At 44.1% G+C, this 12,805-nt stretch overlaps 1 protein-coding gene across 5 annotated transcripts; it reads right to left on the bottom strand.

Annotated features, from left to right (window-relative positions):
- Positions 1-529: 529 nt before the first annotated feature.
- Positions 530-12,324, bottom strand: TP53INP1 (tumor protein p53 inducible nuclear protein 1). Of its 5 annotated transcripts, none has more exons than XM_071421567.1 (4): positions 12,208-12,324; positions 8,874-9,155; positions 8,007-8,358; positions 530-3,964 (listed from the first exon to the last, which is right to left on the bottom strand). In XM_071421567.1, exons 2-4 carry the CDS (start codon positions 8,983-8,985, stop codon positions 3,715-3,717), a joined length of 714 nt encoding a protein of 237 aa, XP_071277668.1. In that variant the 5' UTR covers positions 8,986-9,155; positions 12,208-12,324; the 3' UTR covers positions 530-3,714. The 5 variants fall into 5 exon arrangements, with proteins under 5 accessions (XP_071277668.1, XP_071277669.1, XP_071277670.1 ...); XM_071421568.1 differs by lacking the exon at positions 12,208-12,324 and adding an exon at positions 9,527-12,167; XM_071421571.1 differs by lacking the exon at positions 12,208-12,324 and adding an exon at positions 6,328-6,361 and having other exon boundaries at positions 3,812-3,964; positions 8,007-8,355; positions 8,874-12,184.
- Between the last annotated feature and the right edge of the window lie 481 nt (positions 12,325-12,805).

Genomic DNA, 12,805 nt, shown 5'->3' with positions numbered 1-12,805 from the left:
ATGGAGTACCTCAGCCTTCTCCATGTCCTTTGTCACATGGATTCTGGTCCCCCCCACATCCCTTGCCAAGTTCAGCTGCAGGTGGCTTTACTTTGTCTTCCCTAACCCTATCTGCACAGGGTCTCTGCCCCCTCACAGGATACCTGTACCAGCAGCTTTCCATACAGATTTTTTCATGGTGGTGCATGGCAGGGAAATGATAGGCAGTGGGGTATGAACTGAAACAAGAGAGGTTCAGCTAAGATACAGAAAAAAAATCCCCCCACGATGCACATTTCATGTGGGTTTTATCTCTGTCCTGTTCACCTACAGAGTTCCTGCATGTTGGTCAGGAAAGGCAGCAGTCAGCAGAGATCAGCAGCACTGCTCAGATGCACATTGTCACCAGATCAGCAATGCAAGCCAAGGCCCAGAGCAACTGCTGTACTAGAGCAAGCAGTGAGAGACACAGTACCTGGACCTGCCACCTGCACAGGATGCTCAGAGATTTGGATTTTCACTAACCTATAACATTAAAGAACAGACTGACAACTTTTAATAGGCCATTTTTTATTGAGTTAAGATCATGTTTCCCCACAGTGCGCAGAACGCACCATGAAAACAAAATACAGAAGATCACTTTAGTAAATACACACTGGTTAAGCAATGCTACCTTTTTTGGCAAAGTGCTGTATTTTGTCTGTTTTCAGCTTGTGTTAAACTATTAAAAATAAGAGCCACAGATTCTTCCATATCAAAAGGACTGCTACAAATAGAGAAGTGGCTCCGGAGAGAAGCTGCCATATATGCATAGACTGATGTACAGTATTAATCCCAACTGAAATGTCCCTTTTGAATCTTCAAGTTTGCTGTGTAGAAGGCACAGTTTAAAATGCAAATCTGTCCATTGACCAATACATATGAAAATACAATTTCAGCAAGATTCATGAATATCAATCAGTATGAGACAGTGCAAGGCCTCCACTTTTACAAGAAAAAACACACACTTTAATACAATTCAAAAAACCATATAAAAAGCCACACAGCTCACTATTAAAACAGTAAACCAAAACAAATCTAATTGCCCAATAGCTCCAGGCACAAAACAGGGCTAGACCAACATAAATATGTAAAACAAATTAACAAAAAGCCATTGATGTAGTACTATCTCACACAATAATATGGTTTCCAATATTACAAATTGAGAAGCACAGCTTTGTGCAACAAAATAGTTTATATCCTGAAAGATATAGGTTTTCATCACCAGAAAGTCATCTAGTAATGCAGTATAAAAAGATCAGTATCTCCCAATTGTAGGAGCAGTCTAAAGTTGCATTTACTTGCCTACTGAGAAGAACAGACCAAGGCTCTCATTTTAATGCCTGGGAGCCTTATACTCTCAGCTCCATCTCCCCATTAGGAGTTAAGGGATTACTTACTCCTTCCAACACAGGGAGGTGGAGACTCCATCTTCCTTCATTGCACTTTAAGAAAATTAAAGCTGAAGGAAAGTAGTTACTTTTATATAAAGAAAAGTAATACAGGAAAGCAAAGAATTTTCCTGAGCTAGAAAGTTGGCAGCAAGGATAAGGAAGTTTAAGCTAGACAAAAAGTTGGAGTGATAAAGGTAGGTAGATAATCTGAGGCAAGTAAGAGAGACTGGTGAAACTACAGCTATTTGCAGATAAACCAAAGTATTTGGACCACATGAGAATTGTTGTATGGACATGGGCACACACTGCTAAAACAGCAGTAACAAAATCTCTTTTGGAAAATCCTGGTGTGACCAATTTTGCTTTCTTTTAGTGTCCATGTGAATTCAATTTGTCAAAAAAAATCACCAAACAACAAAACCCCAAAAACTAGTGTATCCAGGAAAGCACCTCTTGCTTTTGTACATTTAATTATTTTCAATATCCCTTTGTGACAATCCTAATTGCAGTGAAGCAGCACATCTGCAGTGAAACATAGGTTATGAATGCTGTTCCCTGTATGCTAAGTAGGTTCCACAACAATTTCAGCTGCAGAACACACAACAGTACTCACTACATCAAGGTCAATTTGAATTGCTGGGGTTTTGCTTCAGTGAAATTGAAGCATCTGGCTGAATTTAAATACTTCATAAGTCTGGAACAATTCACATTATCAACCTTGTCTTATTTCAAGGACTCCTCACATGACTCCTTGTACCAATTTATGTGTAAGGATTACACAGAAGACACAGCTGAGTGTAATGTTAACACTGTAATGCCCTAGGCACTAAACACAAGGGAAAACAGCAAGTCACATTAAGCACTGGCAGAAAGGAAGATAAACTTACTTTTGGTTTCCCCCCTTCTCTCACTGAAGATTTCTGCTTCCTTACTTCCATTCTCATTTAATCCACTTCCCAGACTGATCTGGATCTATCAGGGTCCAGCATACCACTGGCTGCTGTGTAACACAGCTTTTGGTAACAGGTGAACTTTACTTGTAGTTGTAGTTGGCACTGCCTGCCAACTTCCAAAACATCTTGCTCAGTGCTCTTAAGAAAGCTACTTGATTGTTTTGAATGGCTTTTCTTTCCTGTTGGCCTGTGGAATTGCTATTAAATCCTTCTGCCTCCAGTGGGCTAGGAGAACAACCACAGCTGATTGATCAATTTTTATACACTGTTATCACTGTGTTTAGCTCAGCATCCAATTCGTCCTACCTCACACTGCCCTTCATTTCCAGTCCCCATTAACTTGGATTTCATTTTCATAAAGAATGAGAGAGAAAATTAGGAGAACTTTGAATAAAAGCTTCCTTCTAGCTACTTCTGAGCTACTCTCAATCTGTGAATATGAGACAATCTAATAGCAATTTGTAGCTCAGAAATAGCTGTCTATCAGCCTGACTTCTTTGAAGAGCAGTCAGCTACTGATAGATGGTGGACTGACCATTCTTTTAACCTTTCTCCTTTACCTAGACTAGAGATTAAATGAGATAGGGTAGGGGAAATACATGCTTCAAAGACAGAAATAGTTACAGAAACTCAAACTTTATCTGGTAAAGCTGCCAGTTCAGTTCTGTGTTGTGCATCTGCACGTTACCCAAGGGTTCACTTTTCTTCCCACTCCACTGTGAGGTACTACATCTGTAACACTGGTGCCATATTGTACTGCAACAATGTTGGTGGGACATATAACCCTCTTTCAATATCCATATCAAGTACCCAGCACACCTACACAGCCCCCACTAACACAGTAAGTTCTAGGAATTTAGGTGAGATGTCCTTCTTGAAACAGCTCAGCACAGCTATGTAATATCCACTGGCAGCTATAGAATTTCCTTGTCAGAAAGTAATCATATATGCTGAATACAGACAGATACACAAACTGTCAAGTACTGGTCATTAAAGCACATGACTAATTTTCTAACTTCGTTTTGATTAATGCAAAATGTAACTCATTTCCATCTCAGTTAAATTTCTTTAAAATACCAACTAAGAACCCATCTATACATCAAAGTTTATAAAACAGCACACAAACTATCATACTGATAGGCTTCCAAGACACTGATATTTAACATCAACATTTAGAACTTGATGCAAGATGATTGGAGACTTAAGAGTCTTTTGAAAATAATGCAACACTAGTTACGATTGTGTTTGAGGGATTGACAATCAGCTTCAGATTGACCACACTTACCTACACATGAAAACAAAAGCAACCTAAGAAACAATTAGGCCATAGATTAAAACCACAAGAGCCATCAGTAATTGAACTGACGCTGGCAAGGCTGGTGAACAAACAGTCCGTTGTGCTTGATTTGCCGAGAGTGGCAATCCCTGGCGAGGTTTTGGCGACGGAGGCTGTTCCTGTTGAGACAGTGTCTTTCATTATGTTCTTTTATCCAGTGGGTAGGACGAAAGCTCTTGTTTTTTTCCAGAAAAGTTGAACTAGTAGCAAGAGCCGTGACATAGCAGTGAACACGCTGTCCCATTTCATTTGGGGCCTCCTGTCTAGAAATGTAACAAGCAGGTATCAGTCACCACTGAGGTTCATTGAAAGGACAAGCAAAACAAAGGGGAGAACGGGGACATCAGCATCCAGCACTTCAAAAGGGAACCCTTATTCTACTAGACAGAGATTTGGGCTGAGGTAAGGTCAAGCCACTTACCACACTGGTAAGTAACATGTAGTGCTGCTAAATCACTTTCTGTGTGAGGGCCCCACAACAGCCTTAGGACTTTTGGCTCTTACTCTACTGTGCTCTTTCTTCCCCACACCACCTCCCTAAGCCCAAGATGCAACACAGATCAGAAATGTAAGGCAATGTGTGTCACACTGCTCCAGCTTTAGAAGACTTGAGAGTTTTCCACTAGGCAAAGTTTGGTTTAAAATCATCTTGAACACTGGTGGTTCAGCCTGAAAACAGAAGCTAACACTAACAAAAGTGCATTTCAATTGCCAGCCACACAAGTAAATCCAAACAAACAATGCTCATGCAGAGGAATGGAAAGGTAGACCAGTTGTGACACACATGAAAAATAACTCAGAAGGATTTTTCCTCAACCAGCCCCCTAAATGTCATGAGCAGTGAGTCAGCAGTTTTGGCAAACCCTTGCTTCATCATGCACTAGTGAAAAACAAACCAGCAGCCTATGCAAGCAGCGACTGACATATTGAAAAAGGACTTCCCTACTTGACAGAACAATCACTGGCATTTCCTGAAACTTCCAAAGTAAAGTTAAAAATAGCCTAGCCATTTTAAAAGCAAAGCAAAACCCTAATCTGAGTGCTACAGCTGGTATGAGACCAGTGGCAGCAGAGTTTCTTGCCTTCTCTCTCCCCACTCAGGGCCCAACAACCAGCTGTCAACTGGTCAGTCATGCCCAGGAAAGATGGCTGCAAGACCAGGAACTTGCCCAGGCATGAGCAAGAGGTCTCTTGGGAAGTCTGTCTTTCAACATTAGCATGACTTTGTCATACAAAGTCTCTTCTGGAAGAGCTTAACTTGCAATTATTGTAGGATGTCTCTGTAGACGCAAGTCAGGTCTGCCATGCCCATGGTACCCTTTGTAGCCTTACTCTGGGAGGCTGCAGGTGCCTGACATGAAGTAAACTCTTCTGCCTCCTCCCACTGCACACTGGAGGGAAATACTCCTTGTCATCAAGGGAATACTCTCTCCCTTATACTTTTTTCTTATTTCAAATATCCCAATCTTGCTTTTGGATCCTTGGGTAGTTTGATACAAAGGACTGAAGAGTAGAGACTGCAGAACAGTCATATGTGACATGCTGGTCTTCCCCTGTTTTTCACTGGATATTATCCTATACCTAGCACTTGAAATACCAAACAAAAAAGTGAGTAACAAGCACAGATCAATCCACAGTGCCTTGTAAATACATTCTTTGCAAATTACACCAGTTTAATTTACATGAGGGTACCTGCAAATATGGCACTACTATTTTCCTTGTGGAGTGATCCCTTAGTGCATCCAACAGTGCTGGAGGTGGAACTGCAAGTGAAGCCTTTCTAGGGAAAGCTATTACAGAGGCAGGAAGCCACACCAGTTATTGCAACCTGTATTTCCCAAGCATACCCTTAACTAGCAAAGGGCAGCAACTGTTAATTCAAACTGCTGTGGTTTTGTTATGGAAAAATATGACTAATCTGACAAATAGGGAAGTTTATACAACATCCTTTGGCTTTGAAAGAATTTAAAATGAAAAAAGAGATTTCCTCCACAAAAGGAGTAAAACTGGTTTAAACTTGCTGGCTGAAAATACTTTAGCTTTTTTCTCCCCCTCTTATCAAATACTCTTCCAGCAATGGTTTGCAAACCAACACTCTATTTGTCATCAAAGTGACCCTGGGATAGCAGAGGTGGTTTGAATTAGCTAAACAGCCACATACTCTTCCAAAATGCAGCCTTTCAGTACCTTAGGTGCATTTGGTAGGCTGGCACTAGTGAGCTCCATGCACTGAGAGAACAGGGTTGATGAGACTCCCTCACATTGTCAAAATGCAGTTTTAGAGGGGCTGTGTCTTAAGCCAGACCATCACTACATACAATTGCTGCTGTGCTTCCAGTGTCTATTCTGCCAGAAAGCAGAAGTGTCCTGCTCATCGTGCTACACAACCACAGCTCACAAGAAACATTAAAGGCTTCAGACACCCAACCCAATCATTTCAGTAATTTTTCTGCACTTAGCATTTTGGCATGTTAAAGCAGATGTAGTTAGGCTTGATCAAGTAATCATTTGGCACAAAGGTTAGTCCTAAAACCAGTATTGCTTTGGCAGACAAGGCTCTAGAGGAAGCGGTGTTGCTAGCAGCCTGATCAAACAAAAAGCACTGTTCCAAAACAGTAGTACTTACTGTGCCAGTGTGCCTTAAGCAGCTTTTCTTGGCCCTACAATATTAAATGGCCAACCATTAAACCACTAGAGACTTCATAACAGCTTTTGAAACTTACTCTAGTATCAGTATAACCAATGTTCCCAAATTCTGCAGTCTACCTCAGCTTTAGACTTAAGTCTCACCCCAGTTATCACATAAAATATCCTGTACAAGAGCCTGGATCCTCTGACAAAGCAACAGCACAGAGTTCACTGTGAAGAAACTTAATTACACACCAGCTGAAGAGCACACCTCTAGCTTCCCCAGGCACTGAAGCAGCTTAACTGTGCTGTGTAACACAAGACAGGATCCTTCTCTGGGTGAATTTACATCAGGATCCCCATGTCAAGTGACTGAAAAGTCAGTATCCAACTTTTGAGTGTTACTATTCACTGCAAGTTGTATTTTAGATAAAGTCCTAGGGCATGTCCTGCAGCCTAAAGCACTCTTGCAGATTCCTTCAGACTCTCATTTTAAAGGTGCTGTCTGCTCATAGTTTCCCCCAATTTAACTTAAACTAGACCCTGATGCTTAACATCCTAAACTGTCCTCCCCAAATAATTATACAAATCCCACACCAAGATCAATAGTATCAGCACTATATTTCAACATTATACAGCAGTATGTAATTTCAAAGTCACCTGGTTTCTTTGAGCTAAAAACTTAAATATGGCAAGGGGTTGATTGGACAAGTCAATAGGCATCTACCTACAGCAACTCAAGTGCTATACTAATTTCTTCCTGTATATCAAAGCTCAGTATACTGTGATTTTTTTTCTTTAATACTATTGTTTCTAAACTTAAGAACTAGATGTAGAAAAAGTCAGTCTTTGTTACTAACTGGGATTCACAAAACACCCAATTATTTCAAACCCAATGAACACACGGGGTCATAATGGCAAAGGAATCCTCTATTTGCATACAGCCATGTTCACTGTACTGAAACAGGGGCATACACCAACACCAAAGAATGGCAGAGCATGGCAAACATGCCTCTACAATAAACCCACATGGATAGATTTTCAGGACCCAAAAGCACTTACTTTGCTAAAAGTAGAAGGTTGCAGCACAGATTTTCACATTGAGGAGACTAAGTTTTGTGGAATCTTTCAGCTTACTTTTGCTCCACAAGCCACTTGCGGGCAAATTTAATCCTGTCCTTATCACTAGGTTGAGGAATGAAAAAAAAACCCACAGAAGCCTCCCACCCAAACCCAAAGCCACTTCCCTGTCAGGATCATTAAAGGTCTGTGTTTCATCTCACAAGGTGACTGAAAGAATACTGACTAGCAGTTATGAAAAACACACGTAGCTGTGAAGGGGGCAAAGTGCTTTCATATCTACATTACTGGCTATACAATTAACTGCCACCAGTTTACACAGGACTGGAACATACTCTGCAAGGGAGTAACAAGGCTCCATGAATGTTCACTGCAGTGCCAAAATGCATACCCAACTGTTTGCCAACACTGTCATCTTGTACAACATTTTTCTGAGCAGGCAGGCACCTGACCACTCTACACACCTTGTGTGGTAGTCATGCTTTATTCACCTCCCTGAAATAAGCTGGAAAATTCAGTATTAAGTGTCTAAGCTGATCAAGGAGAAACCAGATATTTTGAGCACCAGAGCTCCTTGACAAGAGAATTCAGCCATACCTGGGGCTACCTGGGCTGTGAAACTCCTCATCCCCACAGGCAGCCTCATTAAGGCTGTGACAGGTGTTGTGGACAGCATACACAGACATGCTGGGATGCTCTATCAGGAGGTTCTCCATGGGACTGGTCTCCACTTTGATAGTGGTTAATCCACCTGCAGTAAAACATGGGGGAGGGGTAATAAACCAGCTCTCCTCCATAGGACATGACTCAAACTGGATGAAGCAGGACTCGCTGGCCTCCGGCAAGTGTTCCAGGGGAGATGATAAACAAGAGAAGACGGGCGAGCTGTCCGTGGCCGATGCTTCAACGAGGTCTGCTTCCTCCACGGAGCAATTAGTGCAAGTGTCTGCTGCAGGGGACCAGTCATCAGTGGAGAGGAACCACGGATGTTGGTGACAGCAGAAGGTCGAAAACAACACAGTTGCACACAGCCAGAAATGGGATATGAAATAATAATAAAAAAAAAAAAACCAAAGAAAAAGAAAAAAAAGAGCCCTGTTAGCACATACACAAATTTTTACTTCTTAAAAGCAGGGGAGGGGAAAAGGGAGCTCCCAGACAAGCCATGTTAGACACGTGAAACAACATTATCAGTAAGCTATATAATTGCGAAATAAGTCAAATAGATTTTATTTGTACAAGCGGTTCTGCTGAAGCCTGTGTCAGGCTTATAAACCTGACATCATTCTTCTCACCAATTTACACAACATGTAACATTTGTTTGGAAGACACCCTACACTCTAATCCCACACTGGTTTTGCTGATATAAAGTTTCCCCAATATGCTGGTTTGTTCACATGGAAGTAAGACAAGCAAGAGCCAGAGCAAGACAAAGGCAGAACTTATGTCTGACAGACATCTTACCTATAAAGTCAACCAGAATCCACTCGTCATCTTCCTTCTCACTGAACTCTGGCTCTTGGCTGGACAAGCTGTCAATCTCTCCCACGAGCATGTTATTTAATCTCTGGAACATTTTTAAGGCAGGAACAAGACTTTGGCTGGTAGGTCTTTATATCCAAGGTTCAAGGCACAGCTCACACTACTAGCAGAGTGGTATAGACTTGAGATTAAAGTGCATAGATGCTTTATCAGCTTAGGTACAGGACATGCAAAAGCATGACTTGTAAACAGTTTACGTGAAACCTGTAAAAAATGATGACAAGCGTCTTAATGACAAAACCACAGGTAACATCCCTAGGGAAACAAATCAGAAGCCCCTTGTTAGTGCAGTCTGAGGTACCAATGAACATTTTTCCCTGAAGAGAGGCAGCTTCAGTGGCATCTGCCATCCCCTCCCAGCTAGATACAAACAAAAAGCACAATCCTAGGTCTCTCCTGGGAGCTGATTGCCTTTGTCTCAGACCTCCTTCCCAAAAAAAGTTCTGTTTAGGTGTCAGTCCCCCCTTCTCCTAAGGGAGGAGGTATATAGGACTCTTGTGTCTACACTCCCCCATCTCCCTCCATGTCAGAGAGACACCAAGGGCAAGGGCAGGTTTTCTGCTCCATACACTCACCTCCCCTGCTGACACAGAGGAGCCCCTGTGAGGGCTCCCAGGGAAGCCCAAAGCAGTGTTTCTCTGTTCCACCCAGACTGCAAGTTAACACAGTAGCAAGGCACATCCTGTCTTGAGGTTCAAAGTACACCACAGAGTTACCAGCGAGATCATGTTCACAGCAACCGCCCAACTAGTCATGTATCCTAAGTCTAAGGAACATGGAAAAGCATTGGATGTGTTTAACTAAACCCAGTGCTTATTGCTCAATTCAGTCCCCTAAATCTACATATCATTGGTCACTGTAAGCCTGACCTCTGCATTTGGCAGTTAAGATGAAAAATCCCATTAGTACCAAGAAACAATGTTTAAACACCCCAGAACTGCCTTTGATATTTATATATGAGCCAATAAATAAAAGTCATTAAAGCGGGTAAAAAAAAGCAAAAACTATGGGGAAAATATTCACCAACTTAACAACAAGTTATTTTTGCCCATAGCAATATTTGAATCATTACAGCAGGTCAGAACTATTACAGATTAAATACCTGTTTGATAATTAGGAAAGAATATATCCATGTAAGAAGTACCTGCATTCAGAAAGGGAACAAGACACATGACAGTAGACAAACCCAGATACTAAAAGATACAACTCATGAAGAATATTATTTATATATAGATCAGTATACCTTGCTTTACCCTAGAACTCTCAGGCCACACCAAAGAGTTGTTTGGTCTCCTGTGTCACCTTATCCCAGGACACCAGACCCCATCACCCACTTGTTCAAGGTAAGGACAAGCACTTGCTCCAAGCAGCACTGCTCCTGTACACATTTATGCAGCTTCCTCCTTGTTCAGACAGCACAGAAGGAGAGGAGCAGAATTTAAAGTAGTCTTCAGAAGCAATATGAAAAGGTACAGTGAAACTCAAGGAAGTTATGCTCAAGAGAAATGACTGACTGCAGGAAAACAAGATTAGAAACAACAGGCTCAGCTGCAATAGTGATACAGGTCTATTTTTAAGAAAATGAAACATCAGGTCTCTCCTAGAGAGAGCTACAAAAATTATCAGAAGTCTAAAGAAAATCAACAAAATTTTAAAAATTGTAAAGCTTAATAGAGGGAAAGAAGAAAGTATTACGTGAAGAAAGAGGCAAACATTTATCGCCTTCTTTTATACCCAGAGCAAGCAGAAGTGGCTTTAACTGCAGCAAAGCTCAACTTTCAGTGGTTATTAGTAGGAAACACTTTTAACCATTAAGGTCTCTAAGCCCTGGATGGGTTACCTAAGGAAATGCCAAATGCCTACAGTGTTCCCAAGCACCTTCTTGGGAAGGTTTCAGTGCTTCAGTTATAGGCAGAGCTTACTATGGATAAGGAAATGAATTCTAAGTGGAAGCTTGAAGCCTGTAGTTTTCCAGGCACCTTCCACATCCTTCCCTAACTCTCTCCTGGCTCCAGGCCTATGAAAAAATGAGATTGTTTTTTCTTTAGGCTAACTAGTAAGCCATTGTGTGGCTGCTGATCAGCACTGGCTTTCCCTGTACTCCCACACGCGTGTGTTGCCTCTTTCCTAGATCAAGCCTGGAGGTACCTTCAGGCAGAGGCTGCCTTTTTGTTCTGTGCAGAGTGGAGCAAGATGAGAGCTCACACTCCTCTAGTAAGGCTCCCAAGGCACCACAGCAACATAAAATAATTACCCTCTAACAAGTAAGAGAGAGATCCCTGCTCCTGAGAATGTGAGCTAAACAAACCTCAGCTTTTGACCCACAAATGACTTTCTGTGGATCAAAAGCAGTTTGTCCCATTTTTCCCTTCCCCCAGCCCAAGGAGGATCCAAAAAAACATCTGAATCATTTTGTCCTGGTTTCATCTCCAGCTGGGCTTAAAACCACGGCACATTTAGAAAGTGGTTAATGCTTTGACATCCTTTTGGACAAGCGCCTTTAAAAAAGGCCACACTCGTGTGCTATTGTGCAAGTCAGGCAGCACAAGAGAAGTTAGGCTGTTATCAAGGGCCATCGTCCGGGGAGGAAAACAGGACAGAGACCGAGAGAGGCTTTCGGGTTCTTAGTCAGGAACTGTTTGCGGCAGGAAAACACAAGCCTGGGAACAACTGACTCAGCGACAGTAATGATTGAGAGGCTGTTACAGATAACACACCGAATGAATGTCAACAATACAGTATCGCTGCAATACAAAAAGTATTTTTTTCCTTTTTTATGTTTTTTGTTTTGTTTCTAACCTAGCAAAGGAGATGAGGTATGTGCCAAGCAAAAAGAAAACACAACCAAAGAAGCCACCCCCCAGTCGGTCCCAGAGCAGCTCCGAGCCAGAGCCGAGCCGCCGATGCCCCGCGCCCCCAGCCCGCAGCTCCGCGGCCGCCGCCAGGAGGCTCCACACGGCCGCGGCCAGCGGCGCGGGCTCACCCGGCACAGTCGCGGCGGCTGCGCACCTTCCCGGCCCCGCTCCGAGGCTGCCCGGGGGGCGGGCGGACGAGACCGCCGGCTGCTCCACAGCCGGGAAATCGCCAAAAGCCCCCGGCCCCGGCGCCGTCCCAGCGGAGAGAAGCCGGGATGGGCGCACGGGAAAACGGGGGCTCCGCCGCTGCTGCTCTTCACCGCTCAGACAGCGGGAGCCCATCCCACCCGGGACACCGGCAGCGCGTCCGGTGCCCGCAGCCCCCCGCGCACCGAACTCACCCGCACCACGCTACCCCAGCCCCGCCGCCTCCGCGGAGCCCTTTGTTGTCAGGGCCCGGCGCAGCTGACGGACCAGCCGCCGGCCACGCCCCCCCGCCCCTCCGCCAATGGGCGCCGCCGCCGCCTGTCGCTAACGCACGTGACGGGCGGGCGGGGAGCGCAGGGGGTGGGGCCCTGCGCCTACGCCCCGCCCCTCGCCCCGCCCCCGCGGCTGGGGGCGGATCGGGCGGGCGGGAGCGGGGCCATGGCGGCGTTACCGGACCCTGCCCTGACAGGGACAGCTCCGCCAGACCGGGCTGCCCACAGCCCCGTACAGCCTGGCCTTGAGCGCTCCCAGGGATGGGGCAGCCACAGCTCCTCTGGGAAACCTCTTCCAGTGCCTCACCACCCTCACCGTGGAAAACTTCATAGTCTCCCTGGAGCCTGCTCATGGCTAAACAATCCCAACTCTCTCAGGGATTGTCTCTTCTTCATAGGAGAGGTGATCCATCCCTCCAGTCATCTTGGTGTCACTGCCCTGAACTTGCTCCAACAGGTCACAGAATCACAGAACAGGTGAGGTTGGAAGGGAGCACAGTGGGTCATCTGCTCCAGCCTC

The sequence above is a fragment of the Agelaius tricolor genome, unplaced genomic scaffold (genome assembly GCF_023055355.1).
Source record: "Agelaius tricolor isolate 1412-34295 unplaced genomic scaffold, bAgeTri1.0.p SCAF_2, whole genome shotgun sequence".
Lineage (NCBI taxonomy): Eukaryota > Metazoa > Chordata > Aves > Passeriformes > Icteridae > Agelaius > Agelaius tricolor.
This window is presented reverse-complemented; position numbering and strand designations above follow the sequence as displayed.

Bases quoted from the DNA above. Each gene is read 5' to 3' on its own strand.
- TP53INP1 (XM_071421567.1), bottom strand. From the start codon at position 8,985: ATGTTCCAGAGATTAAATAACATGCTCGTGGGAGAGATTGACAGCTTG. The intron at 8,359-8,873 runs GTAAGATGTCTG...GGTCCCCTGCAG, and splicing joins GATTCTGGTTGACTTTATAG to CAGACACTTGCACTAATTGC. The intron at 3,965-8,006 runs GTATGGCTGAAT...TTACATTTCTAG, and splicing joins CACAGCCCAGGTAGCCCCAG to ACAGGAGGCCCCAAATGAAA.